The sequence below is a fragment of the Malaclemys terrapin genome, chromosome 2, assembly GCF_027887155.1.
Source record: "Malaclemys terrapin pileata isolate rMalTer1 chromosome 2, rMalTer1.hap1, whole genome shotgun sequence".
Taxonomy (NCBI): Eukaryota; Metazoa; Chordata; order Testudines; family Emydidae; genus Malaclemys; species Malaclemys terrapin.
Genome location: NC_071506.1, coordinates 69475611 through 69497482, shown reverse-complemented (window position 1 = coordinate 69497482; position 21872 = coordinate 69475611). Strand labels below are relative to the sequence as shown.

At 40.9% G+C, this 21872-nt stretch overlaps 1 protein-coding gene across 3 annotated transcripts in view; it reads right to left on the bottom strand.

Annotated features, from left to right (window-relative positions):
• Nucleotides 1-21872, bottom strand: part of RB1CC1 (RB1 inducible coiled-coil 1) — a 191624-nt gene that overhangs the window by 7323 nt on the left and 162429 nt on the right. For 2 of the 3 annotated variants that reach the window (XM_054018330.1, XM_054018332.1), the window contains 2 exons: nt 8051-8109; nt 3708-3844 (listed from right to left, as the gene is read on the bottom strand). In XM_054018330.1, the coding sequence (XP_053874305.1) occupies nt 3708-3844; nt 8051-8109 (196 nt within the window). The remainder of the gene's footprint in view (nt 1-3707; nt 3845-8050; nt 8110-21872) is intronic. The other variant, XM_054018331.1, reaches the window with a different exon arrangement.

The following is a 21872-nucleotide window of genomic DNA, read 5'->3' as shown; positions in this document are numbered from 1 at the left end:
CTGGCCCTCAAAGAGTAAGTCCTGGAGAGTCTGTTGCAACTCTGGTGGTAATCCAGAGACTTGCAGCCATGAGATGCGGCGCATGGCTATGCCTGAGGCCAGGGTTCTAGCTGCCAAGTCTGCCGCGTCCAGAGAGGCTTGTAAGAAGGGCTTCTTGCCCTCCTCTACTAGAGCGCCAAACTCTTCTCTGGACTCCTGTGGGACCAACTCTTTGAATTTGGACATAGATACCCATGAATTATAGTCATAACGGCTCAGGAATGCCTGTTGGTTGGCCACCCTGAGCTGTAAGCCTCCCACCAAATACACCTTGCGTCCAAACAAGTCCAGGCACCTAGCATCCTTTGACTTAGGCGCAGGGGCCTACTGGCCATGGCGTTCCTTCTCGTTGACCGAAGCCACGACAAGGGAGCATGGTGTGTATAAAGGAACCCGCATTCCTGAGAGGGAACAAAGTACTTCCTTTCCACGCCTTTGGCCATCAGTAGAATAGACGACGGTGACTGCCAGATTGTCTTGGCAGTGGCCTGTACAGTCCGTATGATGGGGAGGGCCACTAGGGATGTTGTCTCTGCTGACAGAATGTCCACCACAGGGTCCTCTACCTCCACCACTTCCTCCACTTGGAGGTTCATACTGCGCGCCACTCTGCAGAGCAGTTCCTAGTGGGTGTGGAGGTCCATAGGGGGAGGACCGTAACTGTAATGTCTGCCACCGCCTCATCCGGTGAGGACGAGGAAGTTACCCCCGGGGCTAAAGGATCCTGTGGAGGGTCTTGCTGTTCAAGGTCCGTCACGTTAGCCGGGTGGGCCCCCAATGGCACTGGAGCAGTTGCCTCAGCATTCCCCGGGGGAGGGGGAGAGAGATACCGTGGCCTCCGGTACTCGTGGCTCCGAAGGGGCGGAACGAGAGGCCCTCGAAGGGACCTCTTGGGCTTGATGGTATGCCCAAGAGGTCTCAAAGGACCACTGTGGGGGTTCCTGGCCCAGGTCCTGGCCTTCTTCCAGCCACTAGCGTGCATCACCCTCACCCTGGTCCTGGGCATGGAAACCACCTTGAGAGCGTGATGACGCAGAAGTGGAGCAGGACGGCCAAGGCGGTGTGGTATGGGACGGTGCCGAGTCCCTCTGTGCCGGGGACTGGTGGTGTGATGCAGAGCGGTACCAAGACAGTGAACGGTGCCTGCGGTCATAGTGGTACCATGAGCCTGATCTAGATCTCGATGGAGACCTCCGATGAGATCGGCTGCTAGACCGGCTCTGGGACCGGTACTAGGAGCGGTGCTGAGAGTCCAGTCGGTACTGGCCATACCACGATTCAGACCTCCGGGAGCCGGAGCAGCGGCGCAAGTGCGACCGGCGCCGAGAACGATATCAGTGCTGGGACCACGATCGGGACCGGTGCCATCCTGCTTTGCTGGATGATGGCAGTTGCATCAGGGACAGCTTCCCTTTTGATCGGAACGTCCGCACCGGCGGTGCCGGGGGCTGCAGAAGAACCGGCTCCATGAGCGCGATCAAGTCCCGTGCTGTTGAGAAGGTCTCCGGTGTAGACGGTAGTCCCAGCTCAACCACAGTGCATCCTGGGAAGCTCACAGGCACCAGACTCAACGGCCCTTGCGGTGCCGGAGTCGACAGTGCCGGGGCCGCTAGTTGTCCCACGCGCTCCAGTAACGGACGCAGCTCTGGCTGCGGTGCAGGAGGCGCTGGCGGTTGGGGAGCCGACGAGCTGGGGGGAGGAGGGGAGGAGAAGACCCCACTCCCTCTCAGAAAGAAAATAATCTAATCTAACTACTACAACTGTAAACAACTATTAACAACTACTTATCACTAAAGAGAACTCTTAACATGTACAAACAACAAATGCTAGGGAGAGTGGAGAACAGCTAGCTGCGCTCCACAGTTCCAACGACCGTCACGGGCGGTAAGAAGGAACTGAGGGGGCTCTGGGTCGGCAGGGGCATATATCCGGCGCCGTAAGCGCGCCACTCCAAGGGGTGCCTCAGCCGACCCACCAAGTGTTGCTAGGGTAAAAATCTTCCGATGATGGTGCATGCGGCGCGCACACACCTAATTAGAATCCATATGAGCAAGCACTCGAAGAAGAACAAAAAGTTACTAGTGTTAATCATCATAACTCTATGCCATGGTTTGCTAATGGAGAAAATGTTCTATAGTGGCAGTTTTCCTTCTGATACCTGTGGAAGCCTTCATGAAAAGATTAGGAGAGGAATATAAAACTATCTTTTGATACATGCCCTCAATAATGTTCATTGCATCCAAAACTGGGGGCGCAGGGAACAGATTTTGGGAGGCCTTGGCCTTTGTGTTGCAAAGAAGATTTTCAATGAACTAGCTACTTTAAGTTTACTTTTAAATACTTATTTCATGCACTCCATATCATAATAGCAAACAAAACACTAAGAACACTGAAGTGAATAAACATAAATAGCAAACAGAGGAAGCTGCAGTTTCCTAAGCTTACTTGACGGAGAACTGAACTAAGTACCACACAAAAACCTTGAAATGCAGAAAAACCCTGCTTCGCTAAACTTGAGTACAAAGGATTAACAATATCTAAAGCAGCAGTTCCCTGGCTGTGGACTGCATCCCCAAATGGGGTCCCACCATCAGCAGATGGGGTTGAGGAGATTCCCATGGTGCAGAAGATGTCATTTTGCTCTTCACAGTATGACTTCACATGTACGATGTGTGCGAGGTCATAATATATGGAGAACACCATTTTGCTCTACAAAATGGCATTCTCCGCACAGTGTAACCTCATGTACCATATGTTCAAGGCATGCTGTGCTCTTCAAAATGGTTGCTTCCATGCTGTCTGGGGCCCACAAGGAAATAATTCACTAAAATGGGGTCATGCTGGCAAAAAGTTTGGGAACCCTTGATCTAAAGCGCACATTTTCCTGAAAGAATTTGAGCACTGCTGAACTTCATTTATGTAGGGCTGAGAAACAGCAGCAAATGTAGGTATTTAAAAATCAGGAAACAAAAAGTTATGGTTCTCTCTGAATTCTCTCACACTGAACATACAGATCCATAAAATTCCACCCATGCTGCAGGGGATTTCCTTGCCTGAAGGGAAAATACCTTTAAATAAAACTGAGTCTTTTTTTTTTTTTTTTAAGTCAATTCTTTCTATAGTACAGGTGGACGTTCAAGCTTCTGCAATGGACTAAGACCTGAATTTTGTAAACAGTAGCACAAAAACAGACCTACACAGCCATCATCAATACTTTGTAGTTATTTTAGTACCATAAATAGTAACATGACTAAGCCTAATGGTAATTTCTTATGGTACACGTATCAAATGTGCATGTATGTATGTATGCAGAAATAGAGTCTTAAATTTGTTTTACAGCATAAATCAAAAAAAGATGAATGCATTTTGCTCTAGCTGTCCAAAGTATTCACTTCTGGGACAATATGTAATATGGAAAAGTTCTGCCTAAAAAAAAAAAACCTTTCAGAAAATTACTGAATGAGGCTATAATGAAAATCTCAATGTCAGATTAACTACAACTTTTGCTACACATATACATTATGTCTATAGCTAAAACATTCAACTATTTAAGTAATTATTAAACAGCTGTTAGAAAAATAAGGGTATAAGATCATGTTAAGTGCCTCAGAGTTATCTGACACTTACCACACTCAGAACATTATGCCACAGAGTTATCTGACACTTACCACACTCACCTGGCTTCAGATCCAGCGCAGCAAGAGACTCTGAATGTAAGAAATACAATGTTGGACTGACAGTAAATAATACATAGTTGTCATGGCGTTCGTCCAAGATAATGAGAACCAAATCGCCAACCTGAAAACTGGATAAAATAAGAATACTTAACAGCAAAATATAAAAATATAGTATTGAATATTTACACTGATTACTAAAGCACTTTTTTAAAGCATTACACAGACCTATTTATCACTATTTGAAACACATTTTAGAATTTATACATATCTGTACATTTTGTAATGCCAGTTAATTGAGTATTAGGTTTCCTATGAGGACAGTGTCAATTCCTCACCGTTTAAAAAAAAAAAAAAATATCTTTTGGTGCCTCTTTTTTCTCCGAACAATGTGCTTCAAACAAATTTTTCTGCAAGAAGTTACACATACGCAGCCGTGATGCTTGCCAGGGGCTACCCAGGGTTGTGAGGCACTTTGCCACCACCTGCTATAAGCATGAGGGAGTCTTGTCTGTGCCTGCCGTGGATCAGCTCCTTAACTCCACCAGTCTCTGGCAATCCAAGCACTACTTTCCAGGCCTCATTCTTTCTATACAGGTTAGCAATAGGCACAAACCAACCTTTGACCATCCCTCTGGAGAGATCAGCCCCTGTTCCACTGACCATGCACTGAACTCTCAGGTCATCCTCTACTCACAAAGTAATAGCACAAACCAGCTTACTCGATTCAACTCAGGATCACTACTCTGCTTAACACACAGCATATAGATATATTATGGTGAAGGCAAGAATAAGCTTATTTTCAAATGATAGTAAGAAAACATTGGAAAAATGATTCCATATAAAACAAAATCGTAACACGCTTTCTAGAGCTTAAACTTAACTCACAAGACCTACAGGATAGTTTATCTCAAGCCCTTTTCCCAGTTTTTTCAACCAGGATGACTGATATCCCCCTTCACATATACCAGAGCAGACCTTTGATATTCACCTGAAAACAGGGTTTTCCACCTTCCAGCTGTTTACCGCTTTCTGTGAATTACTTCTGAAGTCTCCAAAAGCTCTTCATTAGCAGCTGATTCAGTGCTTGTTCACACCTAAAATGAAGCTGTGGCACTGTAGCGCTTTACTGAAGACACTACCTAAACTGATGGGAGAGGTTCTCCTGTCGGTATAGGTATTCCACCTCCCTGAGAAACGGTAGCTAGGCCAATGGGAGAATTCTACAATGGGGGTCAGTTTAATTACGTCGCCCAGAGGTGTGGATTGTGTGATGTAGCAATTCCAACCTAATTTCCTAGTATTGATCAGGCCTCAGTATGTTAATAAACTTTGGCTGTAGGTCACACAGTATACAATGGTCCACCAGGGAGATAAGTATCTCCTACCTCTTGTTTGGAGAAGTTCGACTCAAGGAGTACTACATATGAGTGACCTGCCTTTAACTACAAGATTTAGAGAACATAATTTTCAGCATATACACATAATTCCTCACATATTTTCCATACAATGATTATGATGACTAGTGTAACACAGGTGTTGATTAGAAACCTTACATGACATTCTTTTGGCGAACCGAGGGGACACTTGTACCCCTATGTAGCACCGTACCCTCTGCCAGTTGGCATTAAGAAGTCCTTGGGTCACACCAATACATGGGAAGGTGTGGGGGGGGAAATATCTCTGAGTGGTAACAGCTAATTTAAATCTCATTGTTTTGTATGTGTAGTTTTCCAATGTGCATTACTTTGCATTTATCAACACTGAATTTCATCTGCCTTTTCGTTGCCCAGTCATCTTTGCAGTCTGCTTTGGACTTAACTATCTTGAGCAATTTTGTATCATCTGCAAACTTTGCCACCTCACTGTTTACTCCCATTTCCAGATGATTTACGTATATGTTGAGCAGCACTGGTCCCAGTACAGATCCTTGGGGGTCCCCAATATTTACTTCTTTCCACTTTGAAAACTGACCACTTATTCCCATTCTTTGTTATCTATCTTTTAATGAGATACTGATCCATGAGAGGACATTCCCTCCTATCTCATGACTCCTTTTTTCTTAAGAGCTTTTGGTGAGGGACCTTGTCAAAGCTTTCTGCAAGTCCAAGTACACTATACCCACTGGATCACCCTTGTCCTTTCATTGTTTTTTTTTTTTAAATTGGGGCTGTGGAAGAAACCAAGTCCTCACGCTACGTTTGTTAGCAAAAAGTCAGAGACAGTTTTATTATGAGCAATTGCAAGGGAAGATGGCAATCGGACAGGGATGGCCTTAGGCAGACCTTCCCCCTACAAGCAGCATAAGACAAGTATTTATACCTTCCCGTTACATGTACCAACGGCTAATGGTTATCCTTTGTTTATACAAACTCCCTCCAGACACTACCTTATCTCAAGGTTTCTGCTTAAATCAGCATTCCATTCTTATCAACTAAAGCGAGCAGAAAAGCAAGGCGTGAAGCAGCATCTCTTACAATTCTCGCGTTGTTAAGAGTTACATTTCACTCTATCCTTAAACCTGACTAAAACGTGTACCCTGCTTTAATTCTGCTTCCACATTCCCCCCTTTTGTGCTTATAGCACAACTAATATTTTGAGCCTCTATTGTGGTGTTTTTCAAAAGTTTCCAGGCATCTTGCTTTTAATTTACATTTAAACTAATCTACTAATTTTTGTGTAGTTCCCCTTTTTGAAATTTAAATGCTACTGTGGTAGGTTTCTCTGATATCTTTCCCCCTATGAGAATGTTAAATTTTATTACATTATGATTGCTATTACCAAGTGGTTCAGTTATATTCACCTCTTGGACCAAATACTAAGCACACTTTAGGATTAAATAAAGAATTGCCTCCCCCTTTGTGGGATCCAGGACAAGCTTTTTCAAGAAGCAGTCATTAATGGTGTCTAGAAATTTTATCTCTGCATTTGGTCCTGACATGACATGTACCCAATAAATCTGAAGGTAGATGCTATCACCCATTATTATTGGGTTTTTTATTTTTATAGTCTTTCTAATCTCCCTGAGCATTTCACAATCACCATCATAATCCTAGTCAGGTGATCACTAGTATATTCCTACAGCTATACTTTTATTCTTGAAACATGGGATTTCTATCCATAGAGATTCAATGGTACCGTGTGAGTCATTTAAGATTTTCACTATATTTGACTCTATGCTTTGTTTCACATATAATGCCATTCCTCCATCAGCATGACCTACTCTATCATTCCTATGTATTTCGTACCCTGGTATTACTGTGTCCCTTTGATTAGCATAGTCCATGACAGCCACAGAGCTACATCAAGAAACAACTTTCCAGTTCAGATCCAACATCTCTCAGACCTTCCTTTGCTTAATAAATAAATAAATAAATAAATAATAGCTAATTGCAATTATCTTGCTTGTTCTTAATCATGATAAAATTACTTGGCACTCAACTTGAAACACCCCTTTCTACCTCACATTATTATAAGTAACAATACGAACTCAGACGATCAGAAGTGGATACTAACACATAAAATAAGATACCTTAAAGAAAAGTATCAGAGGGGTAGCCGTGTTAGTCTGGATCTGTAAAATGCAACAGAGTCTCCTGTGGCACCTTTAAGACTAACAGATGTATTGGAGCATAAGCTTTCGTGGGTGACAAAGTGCGTCTGATGAAGTGGGTATTCACCCACGAAAGCTTATGCTCCAATACATCTGTTAGTCTTAAAGGTGCCACAGGACTCTCTGTTGCTTCTTAAAGAAAAGGATGACCTTGCTGTAAACACCAACAGTGAAATCTGAAGTTAATAGCAAAAAGCCCACTGACATCTTTGGGTCCTGGATTTGTCCCCAGCAATTTTTAATAGTGCCTAGCCAGTTACCATGATACACATCTCTTTGAAAAAAGGCATCTTCAGAAGTAATCTTGGGAATTCATATGGTCATATTTTTAGCACTGCAGAGTTATTCTGAATAGAGTAATTATTTCTTGGACATAAAATCATAGCTGAAATCCCCAACTAGATTTATCATTATAAAAAAGCCATGAAATGAGAATGAATCCAAATTATGGTGATGAAGTTATACAAATAATTTAAAAATACACTGTAGCCTCATGGACCATGTATTGAAAGCTTGATTGTAATAGAATATAAAGAATCATAAATTTAATAAAGATTTATTACTAAGGAAATTCACTGTAGTCTCAAACATGAATTTGAGGTTAGATGCTGAAAAGAATTACTACACATTACTTCCACATACTTTAACTGTACATTTGTTACTGAAGACATAAAATTTACTGAGCCATATCAAGAACAAAACGTGAGAATAAAAATATACTTACTCTCTGATAGCTATTTTTTCAGAATGTCTTGAGGACACTGAAGACATGCTTTGGGACATCTAGAAAAATAATGAAAAAGCAAACAACTATAAAATATTGGCAGTATACATTGTAGGTAGCGGGCAATTAAGATTGTTTTAATTTATATACGAATCATGACAAAAATATTAAAACTAACAAATGTTCTTATTACCATCTTGACCATTTTCTTTGTGTGTATACTTTCCCTTCTCTTGTATTTTTCTTTGGTCATTTTAAAATGTAAGCTTTTTAGGACAGGTATTGAAACACAGCACATTTCAGGTGCGTCCATAATATAAAAAATATGTAAAGAATAATAATTACATAAATGAAATTTTATTTTGTATGGCCTCTCAAACTATAGCCCAAAACACTTTAAAGAGTTAATATCAGAGTGAAAGAAAACTTAAGAGGTAGAAAAAGAAGATATTTTTAGATGAGATAAAAATAAGCAGAGCATCACTAAGGCATAAGAAAACTGCTGCAGATGGCAGGCAGTTGAACAGACAGTTACTTTTATACTAACCGTGGTGGGACTGTGTGAAGGGTCAGAGAACTTGACAAAGCTAGACAAGAGAAAGGAGCAAGGAAGAGGATAAAGTTTACGGATGGTTTTAAAAACAATCAGGACAATTTTGGAGTAGAACCTGCAATAATTAGTGAGCAAATGAAGTGTTTAATGATTGGGCACAATATAAATCAAACTACCTGTATGTGTGAGAAAGTGGGCGGAAGCATTTAACACATGCTGGTGCAGGTAGGATAAGACTTGTGGAGACCAGGCTGAAAGGAGTTGAAGACAAGGGTGAAAGTTTCAGCAGAGGTGGAAGTGATGCAGCAATGTTGCAGAGGAGGTGGAAGGCATATTAGCAAACAAAGGAGATGAAAAAGTTCAGGGTCAAGAATTTATACTCAGTCCTGTGGACAGTGGAGGCAGATACCTCATTTGAGAAATTATATGACATTTTGTTTTTCAGGATAACTCCTTGTGCCCAAAGGAGTATACCAAAAAGTACCGCACAGTATCACAATTTTACCTACAAGAAATTAAGGGCAATTCATTGCAGTGCTTTTCAATATTTTTAAAATATATATATAAATCCTTCATCTGCAATGAATTTTAGCTTCTCTTTTGAAAATGCATTTTTTCACCTGAATGGCTACACCTCAAAATGTATTTTTGCTCCATTGTTTAACTGTGCAGTAGATGATGTACTTTTAAATGCCATGTATTGAAAGAATTCAAGTGCATAAAAACATTTTTCAATAAGATAGAGCTACACACATGTTCAAACTGATTAACTAAAACATTGAAGATATGAAAATACTTAAAAAGGAAAGAAATTTGACAGATACTGAAGGACAGATTTAAACATGGCTATAATTTTATGCAACAGGCATATACATTTTAAGTCAAATCCAATAATCACCTACTTTTGACAACAATCCTAGGACTAGGTTACTTTGGTGAGAAGGAATCCTTAGTAGCTACATACCCCATTGAGGGAAAAAGGATTAATCTCCTCAAATATTAATAGGTTTTCATAAGTGTATTTATTCTCTGAGAAATTACTTCTGTACTGCTACTTGTGTCTTGGTTCATTAGCACAAGTGCCAAACAAAGAGGTTGCATCCTCTTTTCGCATCCTATATTTTGAAAAACTTTTAGGACAGCTCAGTGAAACATTTTCAGATCATAGTAACCTAAGGGTTTTTTTAATACACAATCAGATGATTTAAATAATGTTGCATTGTGAATGACTTCTTTCCCAGCTGCTTATTCTTTCTTTCCTCACTCCCACCCTGAAAATAAAGAAAAGCCTTTCTGCCAAAGAAGTAAATTTCAGAGCGAAACAATCAAAACAAAAAGAAAGCCTTAGAAGAAACCATTTTCAACTATGCAAATGTACATAATGAAAAGCACAGATCTATGTACTTTAAAAACAATTTGTCTTAGAAAGCTGTGTAACGGCCTTGTTGATGCAGGCACTTTCACACTACATTTAAGATACAATTTTCAAAGGTGCCTAAAGGTTTAAGGCTCCCAGTTCCTACTAATATTCAACGGGAGCTGGCTGCCTAACTCCCTTGTGTCCCTCCCATTTGTCCAGCCTCAAATGACAGCTAAACTCAATACCTTGGGGAGTGTTGTCAAATGGCTAGACACAGAGACCTGAGACTGGATGTAATAGTTCCCTATGACACAAAGGTGTTCTAAAGCTTAATTAAGGTGAAATGTAATTGCAAATGATTACTTATTAAAATCATTTATTATTAAAATTTGCCTTTTATTTTGACCAGGTGACCTTGTTAAAGGTACAATGGAATGTCTAGAACAGTGGTGGCAACCGGCGGCCCATCAGGGCAACCCGCAGGCGGGCCGCCAGACAGTTTGTTTTCATTTACATGGCCGCCCGCAGCTCCCAGTGGCTGCGGTTCACTGTTCCCTGCCAATGGGAGCTGCAGGTGGCTGTGCAAATGTAAACAAACTGTCTGGCTGCCCACCAGCGGATTACCCTGACGGGCCGCGTGTGGCCCGCCACTGGTATAGAGGGTCTTTAATGGCCTCTATCCTGCAAACACTTACACATGCAAGCAGTCCCACTAACCGTACTACTCACATGTTGTGTAAGTATTCGCGTGATAGAAACCTAACTCATTAGTCACTATACAAGTATGATGTATCCTAGCGACAGCCTCTCTTCAAAAAAAACAACCCCCCCCCCCCAAAAAAAAAACAGTATCAGTACTCTTTGCAAGTATGGAAGCCCCTTCATGACTAATTTCTCACATCACTCTTCTCCAAACTTTCTATTTCTGCTCTTACTTTAAGATGAAGAGACCAAAGCTGAAAGCAGTGCAAAATACGCAAGGATGCACTGAACTTTTAATAATGACATTTCCGGTATCATTCTCTTATACAGTCTAAAATCAGATTAATTTTGAGCACTGCTATACGTGGGAGACAATGTCACCTTTGAATCAGCCTCAATATACAAATAAGTCTTTTTTCCCCTGAAAGTTCACAACTAAATTTGGAACCTATCAAATGTGTAAAAGTAGTTTAAATTGTTCTTCCCAGTTTGCCAGACTTGAAATATCTTGCAGAATTTGCAATACTTGAGAAAGTTATCTAGTTATCTTCTGATTTGTAAAGCCAAAGCCTTACATTTCTTGGTCTTTTATACAAGTAACATTTTGTTACTGTTTCAGTTTTAACATTTTATTTTTACATTTTAACAGTTTTCAGACAATTTTAACCTTGTTTAGATAATTACTTAATTTTTGTTTTAAAACTCCTTAACATAGTGTAATGCTGACAGACCCCAGTCATCGGCAGGTGGGATTGAATCTGGGACCTCTGAAGCTTAGTGCATGAGCCTATACTCCATGTTTAGCTAAGGCTGTAGCAGACTCATTAATCTCTAAGTGGTCTAGGTGCCACCAGAGAGGGACAGAACACCACACACAGCAGGCCTGGGTTACAATAGCACTTCTAATATATCCTTGTGAGATCCACAATCTAGACAAACAGACTGACAACCTTTCAATAAAAAGAAATAGAAGTTTCCTATTGCCCAGTGTTTCCAAAGATTTAAAATAACCCTACCATTCTCTTTTGCCTTTATTGTTAATGTGCAAAATAATTAAAAATACAATAGTACCATTTCTTAAAAGGAGAGCCTTCAGGTATTTATTCTGCTGCTGCTAGGGGAGACCCACACATTGACTTTAGTGAAAAGTGAAGTATTTAGTGTATTGTGTATTATACATAATACCTTAAATATATTAATTCTCTATCTTAATGCAATAGCATCCAAGCAAAGAGTAGCATTAAAACATTACTGCAAACTCAGGTTTTACAAATCAGATCAAGAAAAAAAAAATGCTTTCCAGGTTTGTGCCTGTTGCAATTCAGGCAGAGAAGAATAATGGAAGGCGAACACTGAAGTAATTATTTTGTAAGAAACTTGGTGGCAACATGCTTACATTTCAAACTATCAACTCTGGCATAGCATTATATAGGCTCTCTAGTTTCTGTACTATTATGAAGCCAAGTAACAGCATAACAGCCAGCATGATTTCCTAAAATAACTTAACTCTTAAATAAATCAACATAACCTTTTTCAATATATTTATATAATTTTCAGGTTATCCCAGTAAGATAATTTTTTTGTTATCTGTAAATTGATACTTGTGCTTACATGCGTTAACCCAAGTTTACTACTGAGTTACCATGAATACGCAGAGCTCATGTTTTTTGGCAGATGGCATAAAGGTCAGGGAGCTGTAGAGTTTCTACAGAGAAATTTCTGAAGTGGTGTACCAGTAATAGAACTAGTTGAAAAAATTTCCGTCTGAATGATTTTCTGACAAAAATGTCTTTTTCACAGAATTAAAATCTTCTGTGAAAAATTTTCAGTTTTGCTGAAAAATGTTGATTTTTCATCAGGAAAATCAAAGTAACAGCTGCCTGCCTGGAGGCTTTTGTCAATTTCACTTTCTGCAAAGTAAAATTGACAGAAGCTTTCCAGAAGGGTGTTGAAGCCCCAGGTGCTCTGACTCCCCCGCTGCAGAGTACTCTGCGGCCGGGGTCCCTACCCTTCCAGGGTTCATGGCTCTGGGACAACCCCACCATGCCAGAGGTCCCAGGCTCTCTGCCATGGAGCGTCTAGCTACTACCACATTACAAATGAATAAACAAATACAAATAGTCATTAGCTTTTCTTAATCCCCATCTCTTTTTTTCCAAATGTGGTTGGGCAAACTAGTAAAAGGAGATTTAACAATACAGCAAGTATGCATGGGTAGTGCTGCAGAGGAAGACAAAATGCAAGACAAAGTAATAATTTCAGATCAGACTAATTTTTTAACTCAAAAGATTATTCTGTAACAAAAACAAGTTTGTAAAGTATAGAACCTTTGTAACTCTCCTTTGTCCTCAGAATAAATCTTACAATTTTCAAATTGAACCAATTTTCCAAAGACAAGGTTATAGTGAGATAAACCAGGGTTTTAGAATGGAAAGGTGGTTGCAAACCAGCGGTGTGTGCAGAAATTAAAATCCGACCCCTTTTGGAGAGACACATTCTGCCGTCCCCACTCCAGGAGCTTGCTCTCCCCTCGCTGCACTTGGCCTCAGGAAGAGCTCACTGCTCCCCACCGCCCCAGCCCTGAAAGAAGCTCGCTCTTTCCCCTGCCCTGGCCACAGCAGGAGCTTGCTCTCCCCCCGCCTCCCTCCCCGATCCCCGCCTGCTTATATGCCCCTGTTGCAAACCTAACATGAAAAAGCTACCACTTCACCATAATGCTAAATGTCTAGCTCCTTTGCCCTACAGAAGTTTTGATCAGAGTAATTGTTGGCTATTGATGATCCTGTCAGGTTAAAAAAACGTGTTTGCACTGCAAGTCATGGGTGAAATTCTGTGCTGGGCTTCTATAAGACATCTCTGTCCCCTTTCCAGATTCTGGGCTGCTCCAGGGACCAGAGTGGCCTGTGGCATGAACAGCAGCACTGCCCACAATCTCTGCAGTTCTATATGCTATAGCCCTGTCCTGACATGCCCTTCCACTCCCAGAAACCCACCCCAGCAAGTCTCCCAATACCAGGACTTGCAAGGAGGCCTTCAGAGGACACCCTCTGGCTGTATTACTCAAACCTGGTCTACTATTAAAAACTAGATTAACCAAGTTATGTTGCTTTTGGCTGTGAAAAATTTTGTGCCTTGAGCTCAATAGTTAGGTTGACCTAACCTCTGGTGTAGATGTGGCTAGAGCAACGGAAATCTTCCGTTGACCTAGTTACCACTTCTCAAAGAAGTGGATTAACTACATCAATGGAAAAGCCCCTTTTATCGATGCAGGAAACATTTACAGCTACAGTGCTCTAGAGGCACAGTTGCAGCACCGTAGTTATGTTGCTATAGTGTAGACATAGCCTCAGTTCCTGTACTGTGGGAATTCTCCTTTGAGGCTGGAACTAATGCCCTGTGGGCTTTTTTACCTGGCATACAGGGGCAGAAACAGGTGTGAGAATCTCACCCAAACCTTCCAAATCTTACAATTCCTCCAGGCAGTATTAAGTGTGAAATGGTAAACCATTACATGCCTTGTCTTGGGTGTGGAATGAGTTGCAAACGTCCCATGAATGAACCAGCCCTGGCTTTGGCAGTGAGAATAGGAGGTTTGTAGATGTCTTGTACAATAGCAAGTATTTATCAATCTCATAGACTCATAGACTTTAAGGTCAGAAGGGACCATTATGATCATCTGGTCTGACCCCCTGCATGCTGCAGGCCATAAAACCGTCCCTACCCCTTCCCTGGACTCTGCCGTTGAAGTCCCCAATCCTGTTTTTAGTGACTTCAATCGGCAGAGACCCTCCTGCTAGAGATCCCTGCCCCATGCTGCGGAGGAAGGCGAAAAACCTCCAGAGGCTCAGCCAATCTGCCCTGGAGGAAAATTCCTTCCCGACCCCAAATGTGGCGATCAGTAAGACCCCGAGCATATAGGCAAGAGTCTCCAGCCTGACCCCGTTAGCCATTATACTATTTACCCACCATTGCTTGGCTTCCCTTGACTACTATGTTTTACCATTAAACCATTCCCTCCATATTTTTAATCACTCCTGAGCACCAGGAATTAGTTCAGGCAAGCCCCTTGCAGCATACAATCAGTAAAAGAGAATTATATATTTATATTTTGCTTTTTGGGTCAACCTATTTCATATTTGTTAGATTAGACCACTAGTTCGTTCCCTAGAAAAGGAAACTGTCTCCTCAGCTGTTTCATCAACAAGGCTGAATTGAACCTCATAGGATTTACTCAATAATTGAGAAAAGCTATAAATGAATCCTGTTAGAGAACTTACTTCACAGCTTGCCCGGCCTTTTATCTCAGCCTCACCATGTGCAGGGCTATCGCGGACAGGTTATAAAGTGAAATTTAGACTTCCATAAATGACATGATTTCTCAGCAAACTGTGGGTCAATGTTTATGACAAGTTCTCCTAAAATAAATTTTTATTCATCTGAATTTATTTATATCCACAGATATAGCTAAACCACCAAGTAACTTCGGGACTTCACCTCACAAGCATACTTCATGCTTACAACACTCTAGCTAGAAAGGCCAGGTAAATATGCAAGTTTTATTTATCTGGAAAAGTAGCTAAATGCAAAAAAATATTCCTATTTTTGTAACTAATAGATATTAGTGCTTAGTCTCTTCCAGCTGTCTTGCAACTGTTTTACTGCTACCGGTTCCTTAAGCCAAGTGGATTTTTTTTTCCCCCAATAAAACTCTGCTAGCTCCAAGGGTTTGGTCACCTTTACCAATTCCCAGACAGATATTTTTAACTTTATTGATGCACTGGTGTAAAATTAGATTTATGCAGTGCTGATTCAGGCCCTTGTGTAATAATTTTTCATTGAAATGGTGCTCAAACCTGGATATAGGACTGAAAGTCATCTTGTTAACTAGCTCTAGAGTTCTAAGCCACAAGTAACAGGAATAAATTCAATGGGGTATGGATTGTCTTAAGGGATTTGTAATAGGATAGGAGGCCTTTCACGGGGCTGTAGGTTCCAAATCTGGTTCAACTTAGTAGTTACCAAAAATTACCTCTGATGGCTGTTCAGTGACCCGTGTGAAATATAACTAATACAGTAGAACCTCAGAGTTACAAACACCAAAGTTATGAACTGACCAGTCAACAATATACCTCATTTGGAACTAGAAGTACGCAATCAGGCGACAGCAGAGATCCCCGCCACATCCCAACCCCCCCTCCCCCAACCCAATACAGTACTGTTGTGACCAGGGTCCTAGTGGGGAGTCAGCTATGGTCACTCAATTAGGGTGAACTGCAAAGAATGGGGCAGTAAAACCCCAAAAAGCTAGTGGATATTCCTGCTTCAACCACCATTCCAGGGGACATGTGTCCATGCTGATGACAATCCAAAGCACTGCAGACTAGTGCATGTTCATTTTCATTATCTGAGTCAGATGCCAACAGCAGAAGGTTGATTTTTTTCTTTTTTGGTGGTTCGGGTTCTGTAGTTTATGCATCGGAGTGTTGCTCTTTTAAGAATTCTGAAAGCATGCTCCACACCTCGTCCCTCTCAGATTTTGGAAGGCACTTCAGATTCTTAAAGCTTGGGTCGAGTGCTGTAGCTATCTTTAGAAATCTCAAAGTGGTACCTTCTTTGAGTTTTGTCAAATTTGTAATGAAAGTGTTCTTAAAATGAACACCATGTGCTGGGTCATCATCTGAGACTGCTATAACATGAAATACATGGCAGAATGCGGGTAAAACAGAGCAGGGAACATACAATTCTCCCCCAAGGAGTTCAGTCACAAATTTAATTAATGCATTATTTTTTTAATGAGCGTCATCAGCATGGAAGCACGTCCTCCGGAATGGTGGCCGAAGCATGAAGGGGCATATGAATATTTATCATATCTGGCATGTAAATACCTTGCAATGCCACCAAAAGTGCCATGCAAATGCCTGTTCTCACACTCTGGTGACATTGTAAATAAGAAGAGGGCAGCATTATCTTTTATAAATGTAAACAAACTTGTTTGTCTTAGTGATTGGCTGAGCAAGAAGTGGGACTGAGTGGACTTGTAGGCTCTAAAGTTTTACATTGTTTTGTTTTTGAGTGCAGTTATGTAACAAAAAAATCTACATTTGTAAGTTGCACTTTCACAACAAAGAGATTGCACTACAGTACTTGTATGAGGTGAATTGAAAAATACTATTTCTTTTGTTTATCATTTTTACAGTGCAAATATCTGTAATGAAAAATAATATACACTTTGATTCCAATTACAGATATTGTAACAGAATACAATGTATATGAAAATGTAGGAAAACATCCAAAATATTTAATAAATTTAAATTGTTATTCTATTGTTTAACAGTGTGATTAAAACTGTGATTAATTGTGTTTTTTTTTAATCAATTAATTTTTTTGAGTTAATCGTGATTAACTGACAATCCCTACATACAACATACCAACATCGTTATAAACTGGATAGATTCTATCCCCATATTTGTTGTTGAGAGCAGCTGGCTTTCCAGGATGATACAATTCCTGTGGTTCCTTCATTCTTTTGAGTTGGAGCTTAAGTCTGTCCACTTTTGCCTTAGCTTCTAGTTCCTGCAATCGAATATATGCCATTTTTTGGTCATGTTCAAAACACAGGCGTTCTTTTTCAGCAGCTTCTCTTTCCATATTAGCTGGTTTTTGTTCGTGTTCAAAATGTTGGTTTCTCACTGCAAGCATTTTTGCTGGGTCTGCTTCCTTATCACTGGCAATTCATAGATTTTTCAGTTCCTGCTCAGGGGCTTTTTTCTTAAAAGACAACCCCTCTGTGAGCACAATTCTTCCAGGCTTTTTCTGTCAGGATCTTGATCATGGGCCACTCACTGTAACTGATTTTTAACCCTTAAACTCTCCAATATCAAAATTAATTTTTTGACAAGCGTGGGTTCTGATCCAAAAACCCAATTAACCTGTGGTAATGTGTATCCTGCCGACTACACCACTGTGACCAGGGTCCTAGTGGGGAGCCAGCTGTGGTCACTCAATTAGGGTGAATTGCAAAGAATGGGGCAGACAATCCCCAAAAAGCTGGTGGATATTCCAATACCTAGATTTACCAAGCCAGAATAAAACATCTTATTTATTACCTTACTGGTTACTCAGAAGTCCAAACAACACAGTTCCCTTAAAGTGATCCAGCCTCAGGCCTCCACCCAGGAACCTATGTCAATTATGATGATTTCTGAAAATCTTATTTCATCATATAAAAGAAAAGGTTCTACCAATCCCAAAGGATTGGACACATTTACCTCCCAGGTTACTAAATTCCAGATCTTACCCAAATACACGCTACAGCCAATTCTTATTAAAAAACAGAAGAGAGAGTATGGTTAAAAGATCAATATACATACAGACATGAGTTCAATTCACTGAGATGCAGATTCATAGCAGAGATGGTGGGCTTCGTAGTTGCAAAGAGTTCTTTCAGAAATAGTTCACAGGTTACAGTCCAATGTCCAAATATCATAGTCAAGGCGTACCAGCATACCTGGGACCTCAGTCTTGCGACTCAAACTTCCCCAAATGAAGTTTAAGCAGATCCGAGATAACAGAATCAGAACCCAAGGATCTTTATAGAATTTCATGTCTTTTGACAAGTAGGGAATTCAAAAGGTAATTAGCATGACTATGAAGGAGGTCCATCACCAGTACCTTAGCTACAGAATTAACATAAGGCAATTTGTTTGTTCCTCCACCATTCACAGATTATTTGCTAGACCAGGGATCGGCAACCTGCGGCTCGCCAGGGTAAGCACCCTGGTGGGCCGGGCCGGTTTGTTTACCTGCCGTGTCCGCAGGTTCAGCCGATCGCGGCTCCCACTGGCTCTGGTTCGCTGCTCCAGGCCAATGGGGGCTGCGAGAAGTGGTGCAGGCCGAAGGATGTGCTGTCCGCCCTTCCTACAGCCCCTACTGGCCTGGAGCGGCGAACTGCAGCCAGTGGGAGCCGCGATCGGCCGAACCTGCGGACATGGAAGGTAAACAAACCGGCCCAGCCCGCCAGAGTGCTTATCCCGGCGAGCCGCGTGCCACAGGTTGGTGATCCCTGTGCTATACATTTCAAAGAGAGATGAATACAGAGATATCCCATGTTTACGATTCATTTAAACGATAGGATGTTCTTTTGACCTCTGAATTATCAGAATGCAGCATATACAGGGACTGTTGATTACATTGTCCGCCCTACTCAGACATATGTAAATACACAAAACACAAACATTATCTCTCCATATGTCTTTTGAGGGTTATTTATTTTGCAGGATGTTTAACCCTTTCTAGCCGTGCCGTCACAACTGTGTTAAATGTAAACTACTAAAAAACCAAAGGGAAAGTTAAAAAAAATTGGCAAGGTAAGGAAACTGTTTCTGTGCTTGTTTCATTTAAATTAAGATGGTTAAAAGCATTAGTCAGTAACCCCTTATGAGCAGAGGTGGGTTTTTTTTTTTATGGTCCTTAGCAGAGTGACTGACAAATGGGAATTTCCTCTGAAGCAAACAGATTTCATTATCTAATTATGGATTTTTTTAAAAGAAATGATGGGAACAATTAATACATTGAAGAGGTTCACCTGTACAAAACAGTTAATATATAGGGACATTGTTTTTTAATATTTCCTTCCTGCCACCAACACACACACACACACAGGTGTTCTACATTAGTTAAGTCATACCAAAGTTTTATTAACTGTCTATTTCACAGTAAGCTTTCTATTTCTTACCTGAGGTTCTCTGCATTTGTGAAAGAGTCTTACATCTGCTATTTATTTTATGCCAAAATGAAGGTTAGCGGATGAGAAGACTATTCTGAGTTTTGAGGTTTTGTTTACCAGTGTTCCTAGCATTAATTAAAACAAACTATTCAGATGGAAACAGTAATTTAATTATCACACAAGTAGGCATAATTTTTAAATCCAGTCTTTACCAGACTGTTACAAAAATGTTAAGAAGGTTCAGTTCTCAAAGTACTGAAGACAACAAAAGACAGTGGTAGCAACTCTTGGTGGAACGTCCTCAGGTGTCATCCCATCACTCAAAGCACCCCCATGTCTACACAAATAATAAAATAAAATAATAATAGAGATATCCCATCTCCTAGAACTGGAAGGGACCTTGAAAGGTCATCGAGTCCAGCCCCCTGCCTTCATTAGCAGGACCAAGTATTGATTTTGCCCCAGCTCCCCAAGTGGCCCCCTCAAAGATTGACCTCACAACCCTGGGTTTAGCAGGCCAATGCTCAAACCACTGAGCTATCCCTCCCTCCAATATAATGCTGTTGAAGAGGAAAGGCAGTGAGATGCATTCTCCCCTCTCAAGAACTGAGCATACTGCTATTTCATTGCTCCCTTCAGTTGTTCTGGGAGCTCGAGCATATGAACTTTGATCTCCCAATGTGTCCGCATGATGCAATAGCTAACCTGCCAGCACAGCTTGAGGGTCCTGTACTTCCATCTCCTGTTTGGTCAGGAGGGGCAAACAAAACTATAAAAAGGGACAGAAGCCCACAAGCCTGCAGAAGCAGGAAAAAGGGTCATTGGGATATGCTCCCTGGATGCTTGAGCCCATGGAAAACCCACTGTTCTCTTTAAAGACAGGCTAGTAACTGAGTAGAGAGCTCCTGCGCCCTTCCAGTAGGCATTGCTTTTCTATACAGTTCTGCAGTCAGCTCCAGACGTGTTCAATCCCATTAGTATACAGCGAGAATGTACAGAGAGCCCTGAAGAACCATCATTGCTATCCTAACAAGTCAATTTTAGTGTTTCAGTAACACAACAGGCAATATACATTAGGACATATAATCAAGATTTTTTTTAAAAGGGGACAAAAATTAGAAAAAAAAATACTGTCTACAACGTGTGAGGAATTTAGATCTGCAAAGTATACCATAATTACCAACAATTGGTTACATCAGACCACAAAGGTGCATAGTACTTCACAAACCCAGAGTAATGTATTTCAGTTCATACATAATTTGTGAAAATATTCCCAATCTTGAATGCTGGATTGTGCCTTTAAACGATAGTCCTGCATTGGCAGGAGGTGGAGAGGCTGTGTTACAATGGAGCAACAGCATCACTATCCTTTCAAAGAAGTGCAGCATCTACTCCTTTCTAGCCCAGCCAGCTGTCCCCTCACTCTGCACCTCTGTGTCTCACTAAGAAAGCTAGTTCCATTGATGGCATTAGCAAAGAGCAGTGGCTCCACTATTCAGTCACAGCTCTACCCTGTCCCCTATCTGGTGCACCTATGCAGGTCCAGCTGTAATCTGGCTCCAATGATACATATTTATCCAGACTTCAAAACAAATTATACATTAATCTCTTCGGCCTTAAGGAAAGAAAAAGTAAATAACTGGACAAAGTAAAATAGAAAGAAATTGAAGACATCCATTATTTTATTAACCAGCTGTAGCACAGCTGCCTTTTTAAATGTAGATTTTTTTCCTATACTTTGTTTCTAGTTCTTGCCATATGCTATAATTAATATCAACTGCACTTACAAGGAAAAGAATGAGGTGTATTATGCAATAGCTTGCAACAAAAAAGTTTACATATTGCTGTACAAGAGAAATTTAAGTCATATAGAAACAAATACGTCATCAAATATAGACTGGGACTTTTTTGTTGTTGTGGTTGAAGAACTCATGAACTTGAGTAAGCTCACCAGAATTAAAGAATTCAAGTTATCCAACCAAATTCTCCTCTCTCCCCCCTACAACTAAAATAAAATAATGTAAGAAATCTCAATTTAAGCTTCAGCTTTGCTATGGCTATCTGAGCATGGTCCCCTGGGGGCTGTCTTTCCCTTTCTAGTAGCCAGGAAATGAAAGATGTAAGTACAGGCAGATCCTCATTCTGCTTGGGAAGGGGAAATCACACAGTGGACTCTGAATGCTTGATATGAAGCAGATTTAAATATATATTCTGCAATCTCTAAAATTAAGAAGATTTGTCTTAATTTGCACTTCTTTATTTTGTTGCCAGATAGTATCCAGGAAATTCAGAAAGAGACAACCTTCCTCCACGAGAAATCACGTACTTACAATCCATCTTGCTTCTTTAGGCCAATATTCTCAAACCTTGTCAAGCACCCAAGACTAGCCTCCCATCTTCTTGCAATACTTACCCCAACTTCAGAACTTTTTTTCACCTATTCTCCTAAACTGAAATCTGAGCAGTAGTTTGAATTGCATGC